Source organism: Marmota flaviventris, chromosome 18 (assembly GCF_047511675.1).
Source record: "Marmota flaviventris isolate mMarFla1 chromosome 18, mMarFla1.hap1, whole genome shotgun sequence".
NCBI lineage: Eukaryota > Metazoa > Chordata > Mammalia > Rodentia > Sciuridae > Marmota > Marmota flaviventris.
The window spans coordinates 1,931,052-1,951,006 of NC_092515.1; the positions used below are offsets into that span (position 1 = coordinate 1,931,052).

Consider the following 19,955-nt stretch of genomic DNA (forward strand, 5'->3'; position numbering starts at 1 on the left):
GGTTTCCTCAGCGCCCAGCCCCCTCTAAGAATTCGGCTTCTTCCAACAATTCAAACCGTCTCAGTCTTTGGCTTTGTCCAAAGATTCACCCCGATCTTTTTCGCCGACTCTGTCCAAGCCGTCGGTCACTTCCGACAATCCTAACCGTCCCAGACTTCGGCCCTTTTCGAAGGTTTCCGGCGCTCGCCCACGGGCCCCTACAGAGATTAAACTGGATTTCAAGCTTCGGCTCTTTCCGGAGGTTCTACTCGCTCGCTCCACCCCTTCCGGAGAACTTCGGCTCCTTCCGACCGCTTCGGGAAGGTCTCACTCTCGGGAAACACCTTCGGCTTTTTCCGTCGTCACTTCGGCTCCTTCCGGCGTCGAGAATCGAAAAGGGGAAGGAGGACGGAGACAAGTAGGGTCTGGGAAGGGATGCAGAAAAGGGGGCGGGGTCCCGGCTCTCGGCACCTGGCTCTCCCTGTGGGGAGAGCAGAAGAAAAGAAAGCTCAACCTCAGGGGGGCTTTGAGTAGGAGCGCGAGACAAAAGCAGCCAGCCAGGTGAAAGGAGCGCACGGCCGCTGCAGAGGTTGCCAGCGCGCCTTTCTGCGCCTGCGCACGATGGCAGAGGCGGGGGGGGGCGAGACAGGCGTCTGCGCCTGCGTAGAAATCCGTCCGAGGTGAGATTTCTGGCTGCTCCGAAAGCGAGACGGGTTCCAAGGTCCACAGTGCGCATGCGCGAAGTTTTTACCCTCCCACTCCCAGAATAAAAGTGCTGAATTCCCGACCGTTAAGCTAGACATCCCTCTCCTCGATGCCTTAGCTAGCGCGTGAGCACCTCTCCGCGGAAGCGCGGGAGACAGTGGGAATGCCACTTCCGGGAGAAGGACCAATTCGCATGCTGCCCCCTGGCGGACTAGCAGCAGTATAAACCCACACATCCCGGTCCCCCAGGTGGCCGCTCCCGCCGCACCTCTGCCCAGGTAGCCCAGGGGTCCGTGTCACGCCTATTTTCTGGAGCCTCATCCTTCGAGTTTCTTGAGCAACAGCTCCTGCCCTCCACTCCTACGTCTCCGGGGCTAATTACACCCTGTCCTCCCCAACCTCCCGGCTCCGCCTGGCCGTCCCCGTCTCCGTGGCAACGGTCGCCCCCCTCCTAAGAAGAGCTGGGCCCAGTTTATTCCAAATTTTTTACGCCTCTTTAATTTAAATTCTCTGAATAACTCTGACTCCGTGGAGTGCGGTGGCAGCCCTGGGGGAGCGGGCCGCCGCAGGTGGGGTGGGGTGGGGTGGGGCGGGGCGGCGGGAGGGCCGCGCCAGCCGGGCATCACCGCTTGAAGCGGTAAGTAATGGGCAGCAACAGCTTGCTCTTCTTGAGGGCCTGAACCTTCTTGAGCGTCTCGTCGTCCAGTGCCAGGAAGCAGCGGCGCGAGTACTCAAGCAGGCGCTCCTTGGACGGGTCGAACTCGCCCACCTCGGCCAGCTTCTCCGGGGCCACGATGAGCAGCTCTGCGATGGGCGTGGTCAGCGCCACTGTGTTACGGTCCACGCGGTGGTGCTCGAAGGCCCGCGACATGCTCTTTAGCTTCTGGAAGGTACCCAGGATCTTCTTATAGCGGCAGAGAACCCCATCAGCGTCCTTCACTGCGAAGCCAAGGAGGGCAGACAAACGGACAGGGGCAGGGAGAAATATAGGGAAAGCGGAATAGGAAACAGGAGGGCAGACATGGGAAGGGGTGAGGGACACACAGGAAAGGAAATGGAGGCAGGGAAGAGAAGATCAAGAAGGCAGAGCCGGTGAGGGCAATGGAGAAAGACGAGGGAGCACAGACGGAAAGCCGGAGGAAGAGAGCGCACGGGAGAAGATTGGGCCAGGGGGAAGTTGGAGAGGGCAGGCCAGAGACAGAAGCAGAGAGGGCTGTCAGCCACGCGTTTCCAGACCCGCCCACACTCCTCCCACTTAAGTGAATCCGCTTTTGAGCACCCTATGAGAAAGGAGCTCCTCTTTCTGAGGAAGACACCAAGGTCATGAAGTTGGGGAGAAGGCTGCGGGATGCACCCAGGTCTGGTCTTTTTACACACGGAGAGGCTAGCTAGGTCGGGGCTCTGCGGAAGTCACAGCGCAAGTCTGGGGCCCAGACCTCTAGGACACCTGCATCCTGCTCACCCCGCTGTCTCTCCCGAGCCTTGGGCTTCCCGAAGCGTCTCCGGCCTGCATTTCCCTTCTGGTTCCGCCTCTTCCTCTCGCCGGCACTGCCTTCTTCAGACACCCCGCTGAGTGAGGAGGCTGCTGATTCAGGGTCTGAGGCCTCGCCACCAGCCCTGCTGTCCCCCTCAACCCTCCGGGGCCCAGGCTTCACCCGGCAGTGGTCCTCTGGGGAGACAGAGACACATGAACTGGGACTGCAGACCTCACATCACTGGTCCCAGGGGAAAGAGAAAGGGCCTGAGCACCTGGAGATCATATCCCACAGTGAGAGACTGGACCCCCCAACCAGGGTGCCCCCACCAAGACAGACAGACAAGGAGTGCATTGCACATGGTGGTGACAATGCTGAGTAGAGTAGGCCAGCTGGAACTTAAGAAGAGGTGGGCATGGATGGACCCCTTTCCCAAGCTCCTAAAGTTGGAGACCTGGATGAGGGCTGTTCCAGAGGTCTGGGGACCTGGACTTCAGGCAGATCTTAACCATGTGGGGTTCTCATGAGGAGAACAGGCTTTCCAGGGACCCAGAGGAACCTCCAGAGTGTTAAGTATTGAAACTCAGAAGCCAGATAAGGCCTTGGTCCTGCCTGGTGGGTGGTGTGAGACCCCTAAAAACCAAGTTTCTGGCTAAGGATACCCAGACAGCAGCCGAGACCCAGAGAGTCCTGTCATCCAAGGCAGTCACCCAGGATGAAACCCTCAGTGTAGAGAGACAGGAAAGTACAGATCCATAATCCTATGGTCACTAGTAACAGACCTCAAACACCACAGGACCCTTGCCCAGGCTTTGGAGGCAGTTACCAGCTAGGAAGTTTGCAAGGAACCCAGTTGAGGTTGGGAGGTGCACAGTGTTGAGTTCTCCAAGATGGGCTCAAGATCTGGCAAAGGGAAGCCCTGACTCTCTAGGGAAGGGGCTGGAATAGTGGTCAGAACATTGCCAACAGGGCAATCACAAACTGGCCTTGGGAGGCTGCTGCTGGCCATGAATTACAGCAGAGTTAATCCCCAGGTTAGAGGCTGACTCCACTTGCAGAGAGTTGAAGCTCTTTGAAGAGGAAGGAGCATTAGCCAAGATAGGGGACAGGGTAGGTAGGAAGACAAGTCACTTTGGGGCACAGAAGGCTGGAGGCCTGGATGCTTGAAAAGACAGCTGGGATGCAGGGCAAGATCCCCTGAAGAACCCAAAGAACTGCAGTGGTCCTCTAGGGAAAAGGAAGAGGAACCTGGACTCAGGTTCCAGATTACCCTAGGACACAGGGGCTGGGGGCTGATGGGGTGTGGGGCAGTCCACTGGAAAGGAAGAGATCCTAGGGGATGGGAGGTCCTGGATTTCAAGCAAGATGGAAGCTGAGCAGTAAATTAGCAGACAGGACCGAGATGCCAGGACCCCACCAAGCCAACCATACAGTGGGGCCTCAGCCTGTGGGTGGGACGGATTGGGGGCAACTGTGTCAGTGCCCCCCACCTGTGTCCATCCGGGCAGAGGAGATGAACTTGTCCAGCTGACACCGCAAGAAATCCCTCTCTTCTTCCAGGTCCTCAATGCGCTTCTGCAGCCAGGAGTTCCTCTCCAAGGCCATGTGCAGCTGGGCCTTGACGCCATTCATCAGGGCCAGTGTGGGGGATGCAGCCTCTGGAGGCTCTAGGGACAGCAGGGAGGGAAAAGGGTCCCCAGTCACACACCACTACAGGGCAGCACCCCAGCTAACCAAACCTCCAAGCCCTTAGCTCACCGTCGAAGTTCCCCCGGGAGGGGCTGAGGCTGTAAAAGATCTGTGAGTCTAGGCGCTGTGCCTCATCAAAGGGGATGGAGATCTCCAAAGACTCCTCGTCCTTCTTCACTGTAGAGGAGAGGCCCGTGGTGGTCCCCTAGGGATGACTCAGGGCCTCTCACCACCCCCAACCACAGCAGCCCGGGAAGGAGGGACAGGGATGATGGGCCAAGTTGGGGAAGGGAGGCTCCTCACTTGTCCACCTACGGATGTTTCGGTCATTCATAACGAAGCTTCCTGCAGACCCAGCAGCTGAGCGCCTCAGGGGCACTGGACAGAAACAGCAGCCACAAGTGGGGTCAGTCCTGGCTTCACTGCTCGGAAATGAGAAAGGACCCGGACTCCCAGGTCTGAGGGAGGAAGGAACCTATACTCCAGACTCCTCTTGAATGAAGGTGCTGAGGACCCAGACACGTAGGTTCTGGGGAGAAGTTAGCTGGAGCCGTGGACCCCTGTTACATAGGGAGAATTGCTGGGTTCCCTCTGGGATCCACACAGCAGGGTCACACTGGCCTGAATGTGAAGGACTCCCACCACGGACCATTTTCCGCTCCAAAAAAGCCTTAGGTACAGTGAAGGGAGACCACCCCAACTTCCAAGCATGGGGTGGCAGTCCAGCCCACACCGCTGCCTCCTCCCTCAGGCACCCCACGCCCCTCCCCCGCACTCGCGTGGGCAAGCAGGGCCTTTTCCCCGTGGCGGGGGACACGTGCACAGTGTGGGAGAAGGTCACGCGTGGGGATGCGCTCCCCCCCCCGCCCCCGCCCTTTGTCCCGCGAGTGGGAGGGGACAGTCATAGAAAAGGGTCCCAGCAGGGCGCGCTCAGGCCAGGGGTGCGAATTCGGCCACCATACCCCACCAATGGCTTCCCGGGGTCCGAGGAGCCGGGGGTGGGGGGCTCCCCGCGCTCACCCACCCGCGCGCGGAATCCGGCCCAGGGACCGACGGTGGAAGCGGCGACCCTGCCTGGCGCCGGGGAACGTCTGCAAAGTGTCACAGGGAGCGGAGAGAAGCGCCCACCCGCGAGCACGCAGGGGGTCGTCTCGGAACTGGGCAGCGTAGCCGGCAGGGACGCGGGGACTTGCCCCGTCCAGCCTGCCTGGCGCGCCTCCTCTAGAAGTCCCAGCGCCCAGGTGAGGCCCGCCGTTTGCGCGGAGGCTAAGGCCGCACTTGCGCGATGGCCCCTTGAAGTACTCCCCGCTCCGCCTTCCCCCATAGAACAGGCAGGGAACGTCAAGAAATTCCCATCCTGAAGAGCTGGCGCAGCTCCGGGGGTCCCCCAGTGTCTAGTCGACTGGGGAAGTCGCAGGGAGAAGGGAGAAGCAAGCCAGGAAAACTGAAGAGAGGAGAATCCGCTCTTAGCGATTCTCCAGGAACTGGCTGGTATGATCCCATCTCTCTCAGCCAGAACCCAAGGTTTCCAGGGATGTCGGGCCAGGATGGCAAATGGAGTGAGAGTTACCCCTCACCTGGAAATGAGGTCCAAAAACAGTCACCACCAACCCCATAAAGGTGACCAGGAGCTTGCTGTGGAACAGTTGGAGTCCAGTCCCCAGCCTCCATGTACTCACCTGTTAAGTGGGGAGATTACAATCCCAACTAGGTTCCTTGTGAGAATGCTGAGATGACACACAAAAACTCAGCCTAATACCTGGCCACACACAGGGCTCAAGATCTCAGCGCTGTTGGTTTTATCTAAGGTCAGACAGAGGGGTGTGAACAGTCCCTGGGACGTTCTTTCCCACTCTGGGGAGTGCATACGGGACATTAGTTTTTCTGCCCCAAGAGGTCGGAACAGGAAAGTAAGCCCAGCACAGTGCCTGGCACAAAATAGGCAAGGAAGATGCGCTAAGAAGGCAGATATTTATTAAGCTCAAAGCTCAATTCCACCTCCTCTCCTCCCATTCACCAGCAGTATCTGTGCTCTGGGACCATGAAGCCCTTAAGAGAGCAAGGTTTCAACCCTTCGAAGAGAGTCTGAATGTCTGCTCCAAGCAAGAGAACTGCAACCATCCCCCTCCTGCTTCACTTACAGATAAATTGCAGCCTGGATCAGAAGGTCCAGGGGGAGCCATCTGCCCTAGATCAGTGTTTTCCAAACTGCAGGTTCATGGGCAGAGAATTTAATATAGTAGGGTGGACTCTACATTTAAAATAAAAATAGTAAAAAAAGAAAAGAAAAAAAAATCAAGGGGCCCTGCACATACTAAAGATGGCTATTGTTGAAGAAACTCGTTTTACATACATTTTGTGTATCTGTATATTGGGCTTCATATAAAACATGTATGTTACAGTGGGTTATGTTTAAAGAAAGTTTTAAAACACTCTTCCAGATGACACAAGTCTTCAGGAGCTGAGATGAGCCTGACCCTAGGGCAGGCCAACAGTCCTATTCCCTAACCAGGACAGCCAAGGCCCACAGGAGGCAGGTTCTACTAGAACAAAGAAGGTCCAAGATGCAGTCTCCAAGAACAAGTGCTCAGAATGGGAAGCTGTTTATTGGGTGTCCAGCCTCAAGTCCTGGTTGGGAAAAGAAGGCAGGTCTGGACCCTGCCCAGTGTCAGCATAGTGGCCTCAGGAAGACAGTGAGGCCTCCCAAGGGCTGCTTTCTTGAAGGGGCAAGTTTTCAGGCACAACATTTTCTCCCTTGGCCCCTCCAGTCAGGGCTCTATCATGGACCACCCCAGGTCTTCAGAGCCAAAGGACCCCATTCTGTGTGAGGGCTCACTTGTGCCCATCACAGCTCTAAAGCACGGAGCTCGCAGCAATGGCTTAGGGATTCCTCCTCCAGGAAGGGAATCACTTCCAGAGGAGGCCAGTTTCATCTGTGTCCAGGGCCCTGAGAGCAGGCCTGCACCTCCACAAGTGTCTCAGGGCTTCAGTAGTCCTACGACCCTGGGATGCCTGATACCAGATCATGGATGCTTCCACCGGGCATGCTTCTGCAGCGTGTTCTGCTCCATAAAGCGGCGCGGGCAGTGTGGGCACTGAAACGGGCGCTCGCCCGAGTGCACGCGGCTGTGCTGGGCTAGCTCCCCCGCATCCCGGAAGCGGCGAGGGCAGAGCGGGCAGCCGTGGGGTCGCCCACCCCCGGCTCTGTGAATGGAGTGGTGCCGTGCCAGGTGGCTGGCCCGCTTGAATGCCTTCCCGCAGGTGTCACACTCGAATGGCTTCACCTCTGAGTGGGTGATGCTGTGTCGCTGAAGGTAAGACATGTACTCGAAGACCCTGGAGCACACAGGACAGCTGTAGCACTTTTTCTGCGCCGAAGCCCCATCAGCCCCAGGCTCCCTCTGCGACTCCTCGTCCACCAGCACTGTGTAGGGGACACCCTGGGTGTCAATGAGAAGGTAGTGGTTGGGCCTTGGAGGGGACGAAGTCTGGGGAGATCCAGTGGAGGAGGAAGGTCCAGGTTCAGGGGACCTGCCTGTCCGAGGGGGAGGGGCCTCCATGGCCTCAACAGAGGGAAGCGCCAGGGGCTGGGGGCAAGGGGACGGCAGCACCAGCATCCGGAGGGGTGGCTGAGGCCTGGTGGATGGGAGAGAGGATGAGAAGTTTGCACAGCACAGAGGAGCACGGAACCATGGGTTCAGTTCTTTCCCCTCTATGTGCCCTACCAGGACCTCTGCATTTTGCTGCCCCTCAGTCTCTCTACCCAGTACTGTACTCTGTGACCCTCTGCAAGGCGGGCGAGGTCTCCTGTCCTCTGGTCTCCACTGCCCACCGTACTCATAGGCGCTCTCTCTTTGATGCACAACCGGGACCTTGCTCCCCTTTCCCCCCTCTGCCCTTCTCAGGTAACTGCCCCTCTATGGCTCCGGCCTCTCCCAGGCTACGGCCCGACCCGGGTCTAGGTGAGGGTCCATCCTGTACCTCCAGGCTCCCTCTAGTTCGCGCCTCTCCACCCCACACCTCTTCCTAGGCCCTGGAGCTCTCCACCGGCCCGCCCCGGTCCACGGTCCTCGCCTGCCGCCTGCAGAGCCTTTTGGCGCCACCAGCCGGATTGGGACGCCGCGGGCCGGGCCTCCCAGCCCAGCACAGGTGCCGGGCACGGCCCCGCCCCCGCTCGGCTCCCTCCCGCCCCGCCCCGTACCCGGTGCAGCAGCCTCTAATGTCCGGGCGGCTCCAGACGACCCCGAGCTGCCTTCGCAGCTTCAGGCGGCGGCGGGACGGGGACCTCTGGATATCCCCAGGAGCTGGCGGCACTGGGTGAGGGGAACGAGGGTCGGGGGAAAAAGATGAGGGTCCAGGGGAGGACGGTGGAGGCGGGGCACCTGAGAGCTAGGGAATGGGCGCCGGCTGGAAACACACACCGAGAAGAAGGTTCCTGGGTGCCCAAGGTCCGGTCTTAACCCCCTGCCCTGTCCCAGTACACACGCAAGTAGGAGCCTGAAAGTGGAGTGAGGAATGTTTATTGAGCAACGAATTGGGGAGGGGGGGTCATGGGCAGAAGGGGGAGGTACTGAGACGAATCAGACCGTGCCGGTGCTCTTTTCTCTGCCTTCTATGCAGACAACAACCATTCACCACTTGAGAGAGCCGGAAAAACAAGGCTCAGAGAGATCGCGTCGTTTGCAAAGGCTCACAAAGCACAGCCAGACAGGAGCCCAACTCCTACTGGCTCCCAGGCCCAGGGAGGGGCAACAACTTTGGTCTACATCACACAGCTAGGGGGGAGGGGGAGGAAGGAATGCTGTTTTTTCCTTTGGGTACACGGGGAAACCGAGGCACAGGGTAAGGCAGTAACCTCGGCAGAACCGGGGAGTGTATGTGGGAGTGGCGCTGTGTGGGTCAGACGTGGTGGCCCAGAGAGGGCAGGGCGGCGCAGGTTCGGGCTCAGTGCAGGCGCACGTGCTGCGCCAGCTCCGCGGCGTCCTGGAAGCGGCGCGGGCAGAGCGGGCAGGCGTGCGGAGTGCCCGCGCGGGCGCGGTGCGTGGCCCGGTGCCGCGACAGGTGGCTGGAGCGCTTGAAGGCCTTGCCGCAGGCGCCGCAGGTAAAGGGCTTGAGGTCCGAGTGCGACACACGGTGGCTTTGCAGCCGAAGCGGGCTGGCAAAGACACGGGCGCACTCCGGGCAGCTGTAGCCCTTACGGGGGCCGGGCTCTCCCGGGGGCGCCTCGCGCTGGGGCGGTCCCCGGGGCTCCTCCTCCAGCTGCACCGTGTACATGTAGGGGACCCCGTTGGCGTCGATGAGCAGGTGGCGGCCCAGCCGCGGGGGCCTGGGCCCCGCCGCCGAGGAAGGCGTGGATGAGGGGCCTTCCGCCTTGGGGAATGGGGGAGCCTTGGGGGGCGGTGGGTCCATGACCTCCGGAGAGGAGGACCGAGCGTGGGGTGGCCGCGGCGGCAGCAGCAGCATCTGGAGCGGCAGCTGGGAGCGGCGGAGGGGAGAGAAGTTAAGATCGCCTCTTCCTTTCAGGAAAAGCTGCCTAAAAGGGAAGGCGTCCCCATTCTCGCGGCCTGTCACCCTTTCCGCGCCACTGACCTACCGCTCTATAAAATAAGAACGCACTCCAGCCCAGATCTCCAGCCTCCCTCCATCTGCTCCGGGCCACTCCAACCGGGCTTACCAAGTCCTGCTCCACCCTGCCCTTCCTCCTGGCTCTCCCTCTGCAGGCATCGCCCTCCCGTTCCCCACGTGGGAACCAATGTCCGAGCAGGGGTGTCTCCTACCTCACCCCCCTAGCCCTGTGGCCTCCAGGACGTCCCCACCTGTCCATTCCTGTCCCCACCGCTCAGCTGCAGCTGAGCCCGGGCTGCGTCTTTCCCTCAGGGTCCCCACCTACTAGATGCCCTCGGGGCCTCCCCATCTCGGCCACCCCGCGCCTCCCCGGGTACTTCCCCAGAGTCCTACTAACCCAATTCCCCACTTTCACTCAAGGCTCCTCTGCTGTCCCCACGAGTCGCACCTCAAGGCCTCACCCTGCTCTCTCCACTTGGCCTCTCTTCATCGACAGCCCCTAGGACGCCTCACCCGCTTCTTTTGTACATCCAGCCCCCCACCTTGCTACCTGCTCCGTTCCCCCGAGGGTGCCCCCGCCGCTATCGATGACACCGACATCTTTATTTCCTCTCCCCCGGGCCGCCGCCCTCTCCCGCAGGCCCCTCCCGAGCCCCGCGTCCCTTCTTCGGGGTGCAGCTGGCACGCCTCCCCTCCCCGCCCCTCCCGCCTCTCGCCCCGGCGGCCCGGCGCCGGGCGCCCCCAGCCCCGCCCCGCCCCCGCGGCCCCCGACTCCTCGCCCCGCGGGGCGCCCTGCCCCGGAGCCCCTCGGCGGCGGCGTCCCCGCCCCACCGCCCAGCCCGTCGGCCCCAAAGCCGGCTCCTCCCCCATCCCTGCCCCGTACCCGGTGCAGCGGCCTCTCGGGTCCGGGAGCGGGCCGAGGTCCCGGCGGCCCGGGCTTGCCCTGGTGAGCGCCGCGGTGGGACCGAGCTTCCGGGCAACTCCGGGCCGGCGGCGCCGGGTACGCGGGACTGGGGCGCGGGGGCGCGGGGGGCGGCGGCGTCCCTGGGAAAGGGCGCCGGCGGGGAACACGCGCGCCCCGCACGAAGGTTCCGCCGCCGGAGTCGGCCCCTCACCGGGGGACAGCCGCGGAGCTTCGAGGGGCCTGGAGGACCTGCCAAAGGCCGGGCCCGGCCCGGCTCCCCTGCTCCGATCCACCTCCCTGGCTGAGCAGTTCCGTCGTTCTGAAGGCCCTCAGGGATATTTCTGTCGATGGAGCAAATGGGGAGACAGCGGTCGAGGCCAGCCGTTTGCTCTGATGTGAATAGCCACGATTCTTCCGTCCGCAAATGGGGAAACAGAGGCCCAGGAGGCCAGTTGCCAGATGTGCGGGTGGGAACATGTGATATTTTGGGTGGGCACATGGGGAAACTGGGCCTGGGGTTCGCTAGATTTATTGGTGGGGAGGTGTGATACTTTCTTGTGGACGCGCGGGGACCTGAAGCCCAGAGTAGGCCAGTCACTGCTGTGTACAGAGGTGTGAAGTTGTGCGCTTCCCACCGAACACGCGGGAAAACCGAGGCCCAGAGACGGCCAGGCAGTGCGGGATATGCAGGGGGGAAGGGCGGGCCTCCCCACCCGGCAGGTGGGGAAGTGGCCGCCCTGCAGCAAGCCTAGCGCCCATGTGCTTACTGCCAGCCGGCTGTGATCTGGAAGGGCGTCGGCAGAGCGTGGGATGGGGCCCCGGGTGCGCCTCCCTGGCACAGAAGCACTGGGAGGCCCCGGGGTCAGCAGTGCATGCGGGGACCCTCTCGGGCTGCTGGAGCCCTGGCCCAGGCGTACGTTGAGAAATTGCAGGGTGTGCAGAGAAGTGATGAGTAGGTAGGCGCTTCACACAGAGCGCGGCCACGGAGCCACGCATCACCGACACAGGAGTGGGGGCAGAGCGGCAGTAGCAGCTGGAAGCGGCAGAGGAAAAGAAGGGAACCCTTCTCTCGTGCCCAACTCGAGGACCAGAACCTGAACCCCAGCTCTCCTCTTCTAGGGAGCTGTCCAGCACATCTCTAATGGCAGTAATGCTCTGTCTACTCTGTGAGGTCATAGCCCCTAGCCACGTCGGGCTCTTGCTCACCTCAAATGAGGTTAATGCCTCTAAGGATAAGTACAAATTTGACTTCAGTCCTCAGTTTAAATCTATATAGCCACAGTGGGTACTAGCTACCTATCCTATGGGGTCACTACATATTCCACCCTCAACCAGTTCAAACTTGAAGCCTGAGGGCCAAAATGGGATCATTATGTTTGATTTGATTACAAAGGGTATTGTGGTGGTGGTGGTGGTGGTGGTGGTGGTGATGGTGGTGGTTGTAGTTTTGGTTTGGGGCTTTTTATTCCACTATTTCAAATGCCAGATATTTCAAATTTCAAATGCCAGAAAGTGCACAGATTCGAATTCCCAGGCACACATGGAAATAAACATCCCCAGATGTGGCAACAATCAGCTGGAACTGAAAAAGTCTCCTATCTTCTCCAGAAACCCTCAAGTGATCCAAACAATTTTATATTAAGCTAAAATTAAAGTTCCCTTAACCTTGTGCTGTCTAGAACAGCCATCCCTGGCACTGAGCACCTGACACATCTAATCTGCAATAAAATGTGCTTAAGTGCAGAATTCCCTACAGACTCCAAAGATTTAGTGTTGGGGGGGGTAAACTATCATGTGAATAATTTATATATATATATATATATTTTTTTTTTTTTTTTTTCTTTTTGGTACCAGGGATTTAACTCAGGGGCACTTGGCCACTGAGCCCCAACCCCAGCTCTATTTTGTATTTTATTTACAGACAGTTTCTCACTGAGTTGCTTAGCACCTCGCTTTTGCTGAGACTGTCTTTGAACTCACAATCTTCCTGTCTCAGCCTCCCAAGCCACTGGGATCACAGGCTTGTGCCATTGCGCTCAATCTAATTTTTATATTGAATATTCTGAAATACAATTTTGGATACATACTGGTTTACATGAGGTATGTATTAAAATTAATGTTGCATGCTCCTTTTCCTTTTTAGCATAACTACTAGAAAATTTAAAATTTCATATGTGGTTCATTCTACCTCTACTGTACATCATTGTCTTAGATGTCCTCCTGCTTTGGTAATTTTATGTCTAGAACAGCCATCTCTGACACTGAACACCTGACACATCTAGGGGAAAGGGAAGTAGTAGGGACATTGGAGACAGGTAAACTAAGGGCCTGCCTGGTCTAAAGGGCTCCACCCCTGCTCTGGTCACCTGACCCACCTCACCCACCTGTTCACTTGCTTGCACATTGGAGACACTTGAGTTTGTTACCCTTTCTGCTTTCTGGGTCACCATTCCCACAAACTTCAACTGTTCCCTCTGTCTAACCAGGCTTCTCGACTTCAGCAGTGACATTTTGGGCTGGATCATTCATTCTGGGCCCATCCTGTACACTACAGGATGTGGAGCACAATCCCCCGAGCTCTAGTGGTGACAACTCAGAAGTCTCTCCACATTGCCCAGTGTTCTCTAGGGGCGATACTACTCCTGGTTGAGAATGACTGGTCAACAGGAACAGCTACCCAATCTGAGTCTCCCACCCTGATCCTGCTCTCAAGTTTCCATTAACTAGTTGCACCCATGAGAGCTATACTCGCCCCACCCCAGTATCAGAAAATAGCAACAATGACCAATATTTATTAAGCCCTTATTCAGGGACAGTCATTGCTAATGTGCAGAACACTCAAAGCAGACTCACCAATTAAATGCCACGAGGATCCCTATTTTACAGAAGATATCACACAGTGGTTGAAGATCACACATCTGAAGGTGAGACGGCACCTGCATCTGCCTGGTCCCAGGTTAGGAAAGGCCATCCTATTGGCTGGCACCTCACACTTCTCCCCAACCCACCCCATCAACATTGACTCCCAGCTCATAGCAACACTGTCTCCATCACCAGTCCCTTCCTCTAGACCCTGTTCTCCGTGGCAGTACCCAGGTGGTATCCTTTAAGCCCATGGAATCTTATCATAACCTGACTTGAAACCTGAGCTTACAATCAACCCCAAAGCCCTTGCAGGCTGTGCAGACTGGCTGGCTTTCCTTTCCTGGCTCTATCACCACGGTTGTGCCATTGTTCAACCTGACAGCCTTTCCCACTTTGAGGGCCTCTGTTGCTATTGTCTCTGGAATGTTCCTTTCTGCCACTCAGAAGGGTAGATTCTTTCTGGCCATTCAGGTCTCAGCTAAAGTAACATTTTGCACTGAAACCTTTGGTGGGGGTGTCAGTTCACATAGGCAATAACTTATCTCATCACTTTACTTCATGTGCACCCCACATCAGGATCCAGCATGGCTTTGAACACTTATGGATCTGCTGTTTCACTGTCTGCCTTTCTCATACTTCAAGAAGGCAGGCCAGCTCTGTCCTGACATGCTAGCATGATAGCATCACCAAAGGCACCTGGAGAAGGTAGGGGAATAGTAGTAAATAGTAGTTGAATAAATGAACGAATGAGTGAATGAATACATTTGAGCATCCCCTCCAAAAGTCAAAATTTTTAATATTTTTCTTCTCCCTTAAAAATTTTTTTATATTTCTCTTCACCCTTAAAAAGTATCACTGTCACCCTCATGGGACAGGATCTTGATGAAGCCTCACATCTGCATAAGTCCAAACCCTTGAATATCTTCATTCCCTCACTTCCCAAAGCCAGACAGCCACCAAGTTCTAGTGTGTCCACACCCTAATAGGTTCTTTGAGCCATAATCTTCTGTTTGTTCTCTAAGCCCCATTGCTGGCCCCTCCCTCCTTCATCTGGACCCCAGAGCCAGACTTCTTCCCGGTTCCTTGGCTGCCAGTTCCCTTCCCACACTGGCCTAGCATAGTCTTCTCATAACCATGTGGAATGTGACTTATGTGCCACTCACAGCTCCCAGTGGCCTCAGGACCAAGTTCAAGTTCCTCAGCCTGGAAGCTGAGACCCTTCATGAAATGATGCGGCCACTTCTCTGCCTTGTCTCTCAGTGGTGCTCCAGACACACTTGGCACTTCACAGCCCGCTGGGCAGACAGTGAATTCACAAGGCTCCAGGTGCAAAGCCTTGTTTGTCTCTGCCAGGGAATTCTGCCTCTGCCTCTGCTGGCACCCTTACTCCATAGCCTTCAGGAATGCTGAGGACTCTGACCTTCCGAGCTGCTAGACATATTCAGCATGCCCAGACCACCAGTCTTCCAGAACCGGAAGGACCTTTCTAACACCCTCTCTGCTTAAAACCCTCCCATGGACCTACCCCTCCACCTGGCATTCAAGGCCTCTCACAACCTAGCATCAGCCTCCTTTCCCACCTCTGCCATCACCCAACCTTGACCAGACAGCCCAGTCAATCACTTGACGACTTCACTGTCCACACCTCCAATTTTGGGCCAGTATATCTGGGCTTATGCTCAGTCCGAGATTCCCCTCCCAGGCTCCAATGTCATCACATAAACTCCTTTTCCCTCAGCAATCACTCTCTCTCCAGCCTCACCCATGACCAATTATCCATTCCCCCAAACTTCATGTCTAGCATAAACCTCAGCACTCCAGACAGGCAGACAGGGATACTCCATGTCCTCAAAAGGAATAAGCTCACTTCAGCCCTGCAGCCCCAGAGGCCAGTGACACCCAGCCCAGCACCTTCACCTTGCTCTAGCTGCCCAACCCCTCCCAGCCTGCAGCCTGGGCCCTGCCTCCTTCAGGAACCTCTCCCAGACCATCCCTTTTTCTCAGTGTCTGTGTCTCCCATGTTATCTTGCCTCAGAGGAGGAGAGTGATTTCCAATCCACTCCTCTGGTTCCAACAAAACTCTCCCAGGCTTTCTGCCTTCTCTATACAGGCCCCGGTCTTCCCTCGCAGGACTTCAGTCTCCAAAGCCCACTGTCTGGGAGCCACCTCCATTGCCAAGACCCTCATTGCGCCGCCTAGCAGGACACTAAGGACACTCCTGACCCGATAGGCCTTGGTCCAGCAGCACAGCCAACTTCCAGGCCCTGATATGGCTGCAGGAATGCCTTCCAGGGATACTCTGACCCCGGGAAAAGGGGAGGGACCACCTTAGGGATGCGGGAGTGTCAGGACAGCACTCTGGTCAGAAACTCCCCGCAAAAGAGAGGTTCACAAGGTATTGGGGTTCCACTCTACACCAACAATTAAATAAGAATCAAAAGTAATAAAAATAAAAACTTATTTAGTATACATAAGCAATAGAGCATTAAATGCTACCTTTGTACAGTAGGTGATATTTGTACACCACCTAACCACAACTTATATTCAGCCATCTCCCATTCATCCTATGCATCCTGGAGAGAGAATCATGTCCTATTTTACAGACAGGAGAAAATGGGTCCATGGCCTCCACAGAGAGGATCAGGCACAAGGTATATAGTACTTGAGATCCTGAGCCTGAAAGAAAGGGAGGGGGGGTGAAACGAGGTTCTCTCCAAAATTCAACAGTTCCAACTCACTCCAACCCATGTCCCAAGACATGCACATCCCCTGTATAACCATGTTTCCCTTGGCTGATGCACCTTGAGACCCTCACTCTCTTCTTCATTCCCGACACTTGTAGAATTCCAGCATGCCCTGAAGTTGGAGGTCATTCAGCCTCCAACATGAAAGTTAGGAAAAGATGGGCTGGGGATGTGGCTCAAGTGGAGCACGCTTGCCTGGCAAGCTCGAGGCACTGGGTTCGATCCTCAGCACCACATAAAAATAAAGTAAAAAGATACTGTGTCCATCTAAAACTAAAAAATAAATAAGAAAAAAAAAAAAAGGAAAGAGTTCTGCTTTGCCCCTTATAACACCAGAGCCAAGCTCTTCAGTTGACATCTCCCAAGTTGAGATCTGGAAACCGAGGGATACTGATTGCTAAAGGCAACAGTTCCATGCCCAAGTCAATGATAGATTCAGTCTTGCCTAATGCACGAGGACATGCTGAGCCAGGTCTCTGGTACTCCTGAGCAACTTGGGACAGAAGAACAGGTATAAGAAGCCCAGTGGATGGGCAGGTTGTCCTGCTGCTTCCCTGTGCACAGTGTGTCCATGCAGGCGTATGCACAACCAGTGACCAAGGGTCACCCTTGAGTCAGGACAGGCCATGAGCCTGGAGGCCCAGGGAGGGCAAAAGGTGAAGCCTAACTTAGGGAAGAGGTTCATGGTGGAGGCCAGGAGAATCTATGGTTGATGAAGATACAGTCAAGGTCATCTTTGAATTCAAAGGAGCAACAAAAGGAATGGGGGTGAATTCATTAACTCAGGAAGAGGTAAACTAAGAGCTCAGGTGGCACAAGAACTTTTCTGTATCCCCCGATTTGTTCTATTTCATCCTGCATCCCCTCAAGTTCCACTGTCATGCATCTTAGGCATTCTTTCAATAAATGAAAGAATGGTGTACTTGGTACACCAGCTTCTTGGCATGAATGAGAGTCTCTGTCTCTGTCCCTGCGACTACATTTATGGACTAGTTTTTATTGGGTACCTGCTGTGACTAGAAACTCTCTCGGGCCTTATGGGGGCGACAAAGACCAAAATATCAAAATGTTTCCTCTGGTTTACAGATCAGGAAATTCAAATTCAAAGACTATTCAGGATGCCTTCAGAGTTACTAAGGGATCTTTTATAAGCAAAGACTAGGTTTTCAAGGGAGATGGTCATTTCATTTCTCATTCAGCCTTAGCATTTTCCAAATGAGGAAACCGAGGCCCAGAAAAGTGAAAAGTTGACCTTCACACTGCAGGTAGACAGCAGAAGCTGCATCAGATGCAGTGCTGGGAAGGTCTTTGCACTCTCCCACCCCAACACACTCACTGCATGGGGAGTTGTTGCATGACCCCTCAGGCATAAGAGGGGTGTGGTGTGGCAGAAAGCTTAGGTGGGAATGATACACAACTTCCTTAGGGAAAAGTCACCCGAGTGAAAGAGGTCTCAGCAGAGGTGGATCTCCCAGCCCTCAAGGTGGTGGCTTGAGGCTGGCTAACCACAGGTAGATGTGGGTGCTGGAAAGGAAAAGGAAGGAGAAACCTAGTGGGGCCTTTGAGTTTTGTCTCCAAGAGACCTGTGAGTTCATGAAGATACTGCCTTTTTCCTCGTACATATATAAAACTAGTTCTATGAATTCTATCTAGCTGTATGGATTCAGCTGCATGTAGTCACAACCGTCTTAAGACACAGCTGCCATCAGTGTCCCCAGGCCCTGGCACCAAGGATGTGATTTTTTGATATTAGCATAAGATAAACTAGGTACATTCCAGCCAGAATGAAGTCACTTTTGTCCTAACCAGTATATACACCCTTCCTCCTAACACATATTTCAAGAATCCACTTGATCTTCCGCTGTCCATGACCATGCTTCTGTCAGTAAACCTCCCAATAAATGGGATTCTGTGCAATCCTGGATCACTCTGCCTCTTTTCTTCAGTCTCAGGGCCCCTTGCAGCTGGTTCTCATACACTAGAATGGGACACACACACACACACACACACACACACAATCTTTGGAAATCTGGTTTGGATTTTTACACATGAAACACAACTTGGCCTAATTCAAGTGCCTAGCAACTACACGTGGCCAGGTACTACCATACTGGGCAGCTGTGTCTACAGGAGAAGACAGGTCAAGAAGCAACTGTGATGCAACATTAGTTCCAAGAGGCCAGAGAAGAAGGTGCTCCGACTGAGTGAGGGTCACAGAACTGGGAAGGCTTTCCAGAGGAGATGTCCAAGTTCAGTCTTGCAGTCACAGGAGAATTAGCCAGATTGGGGAACAACAAGTGTAGTTTCAGGCAAAGTGAGTGGAGAATGCAAAAGCCAGAACTGGAAAAGCGCAGATCACTGTTCATCTTTCATCGCTCACCATGCATGATACTGGCTGGAGACATCCACATTATCTAGCTGAGGAACTTGAATTTGTGCTGCTGGCACTAGAGCATAATAGGGCACTCAAAGACACTATTAGAAGTGTTCCTCTGAAACCAGTGGTCTTGTGCAGTGCAGGAGAAGCAGAGGGACTCCTCACTCCACCTGGGGGCTGGAGTGAGAAAGGAGTCAAGATGGCATTCTGGAGGAAATGAGTTGCCCCAGATGGACAGGTTACATACACACAGTCTTTGGAAGTCTGGTTTGCATTATTACAAATAAAACACAAGTAATTCCATGACAACCCAAGACACACCTGTAGGTATGAACAGTGCTCAGGAAGGTGTGGTGTTGAATTTGGCCAGAGCACAAAGTGGTGAGAGTTTGGCAGGCAGGCAGGCAGGCACTGCCTCCTGAAGAGCTTTCTCTCACATACACCCCAGGTTGAAGAGCTGCATTTCTCATATTGCCTCTGGAAGGAGCTGTGGAGGATTTCTAGCTTGTGGAAGATCTCCATCTGCTTGTTTTGATGGTGGTACAGAATTGAGAGGTGAGTCCCCCTCCCCCAGGAAGCTGGTGCTGCTGTTACCACTGTTGACCAGCGCTTCCTCAATGTTGAAGATTAACACCAGAGAAGCACATCGAGGCAAGGTCAGAGTGGAAAATTGGAAGTTTATTAAAGGACAGCAGAAAAGACTTCTCCCAGAGGAAGAAGGGGACCCAAGAGGTGGAATCCGTTGAAGGGCGAATGTGTTCCCCTTTTTATAGTTTTTGGTGATGGAATGTAGCTGGGAAGGCCTGAAGCGAAGCGTTGGGACACAGGTGGGCCAAAGAAGTAATCTGGGCACTTTAAGTCAAGTTTGCTGTTCATTAACATTTCTTTGGGATGGGCTATCTTCAAATCTGTTGGGGGCTGTTTCCTGGGCTTCATTAACATTCCGAGAGTTGCTCAACTTTTCCGGAAATTCATTCTCAACATGGCCTCCATTTCAGATTTCACTCGATATTAGACCCCATTTACCTAACTACACTGACGACCTAATTTTAAATCTGGCTTCACTGCCACCCAGGAGACAAAGAGTTAAGTTCCGAGGTTGGGGAGGGGTGTGGGAGAATGGGAGACCCCGAGAATAAGTTCAGACGTGCAGAAACGATTTCAAGAGGCGAAAATGTAACCTGCACTCGTCCCCACGTGTTCCACAGCATCCGTGCAAAGGCACTGTGCTTGTTTCTTTCCCTTGAACGGTAACTGAATCATTTCTGTTTCACGAGTGACAACAGGATGCGAAGAGGGAGTTCCCAGCTCCAGGACACACAGGTAGCGATGGACAGAGATGGAAGCCGCCAACGCCAAGGCCTGCATCCAACGAGCCTGGGCTTGGGTTCCCGCCTTCGGAGCCCATGCCCTCCCTCACCTCCTCTCGCCCTGCGCAGGGTGGCCCTTCTAGCCGCGCCCTGCCTCTCCAGGGTCCTCGCCCCTACGCGTCCTCTCGTGGCCTCCCGCCCCGTCCCTGCTACCTGCCGCCGACCCGCCGACCTCCCCCGCTTATGACATCTGCTCCCCTCCGAGCTCTTGGGTTTGGGAGCGGTCGGCCCCCTGCGCCCCTCAGACCCGTTATCGGGGCCGCCCCTCTGGGCCGCCCGACA

The 19,955-nt window shown here is 55.5% G+C and overlaps 3 protein-coding genes across 9 annotated transcripts; all 3 read right to left on the minus strand.

The window, feature by feature from the left end:
• Positions 1 to 645: 645 nt before the first annotated feature.
• Positions 646 to 6,329, minus strand: Ccdc106 (coiled-coil domain containing 106). Of its 3 annotated transcripts, none has more exons than XM_071604789.1 (6): positions 4,873 to 6,329; positions 4,152 to 4,408; positions 3,918 to 4,025; positions 3,650 to 3,826; positions 2,147 to 2,353; positions 646 to 1,623 (listed from the first exon to the last, which is right to left on the minus strand). In XM_071604789.1, exons 2-6 carry the CDS (start codon positions 4,180 to 4,182, stop codon positions 1,307 to 1,309), a joined length of 840 nt encoding a protein of 279 aa, XP_071460890.1. In that variant the 5' UTR covers positions 4,183 to 4,408; positions 4,873 to 6,329; the 3' UTR covers positions 646 to 1,306. The 3 variants fall into 3 exon arrangements, with proteins under 3 accessions (XP_071460890.1, XP_027777062.1, XP_027777061.1); XM_027921261.3 differs by having other exon boundaries at positions 4,164 to 4,408; positions 4,811 to 6,329; XM_027921260.3 differs by having other exon boundaries at positions 4,811 to 6,329.
• Positions 6,330 to 6,435: 106 nt separating this feature from the next.
• Positions 6,436 to 10,374, minus strand: Znf581 (zinc finger protein 581). 2 transcript variants are annotated; one of them, XM_027921289.2, is made up of 2 exons: positions 10,297 to 10,374; positions 6,436 to 7,484 (listed from the first exon to the last, which is right to left on the minus strand). In XM_027921289.2, exon 2 carries the CDS (start codon positions 7,463 to 7,465, stop codon positions 6,872 to 6,874), a length of 594 nt encoding a protein of 197 aa, XP_027777090.1. In that variant the 5' UTR covers positions 7,466 to 7,484; positions 10,297 to 10,374; the 3' UTR covers positions 6,436 to 6,871. The 2 variants fall into 2 exon arrangements, with proteins under 2 accessions (XP_027777090.1, XP_027777091.1); XM_027921290.2 differs by lacking the exon at positions 10,297 to 10,374 and adding an exon at positions 7,830 to 7,981.
• Znf580 (zinc finger protein 580) lies at positions 8,353 to 10,382 on the minus strand. Of its 4 annotated transcripts, none has more exons than XM_027921291.2 (2): positions 10,297 to 10,382; positions 8,353 to 9,323 (listed from the first exon to the last, which is right to left on the minus strand). In XM_027921291.2, the coding sequence occupies exon 2, from the start codon at positions 9,309 to 9,311 to the stop codon at positions 8,793 to 8,795; it is 519 nt and encodes a 172-aa protein (XP_027777092.1). In that variant the 5' UTR covers positions 9,312 to 9,323; positions 10,297 to 10,382; the 3' UTR covers positions 8,353 to 8,792. The 4 variants fall into 4 exon arrangements, with proteins under 4 accessions (XP_027777092.1, XP_027777093.1, XP_027777096.1 ...); XM_027921292.2 differs by having other exon boundaries at positions 8,353 to 9,381; positions 10,297 to 10,375; XM_027921295.2 differs by lacking the exon at positions 10,297 to 10,382 and adding an exon at positions 9,862 to 10,000.
• Between the last annotated feature and the right edge of the window lie 9,573 nt (positions 10,383 to 19,955).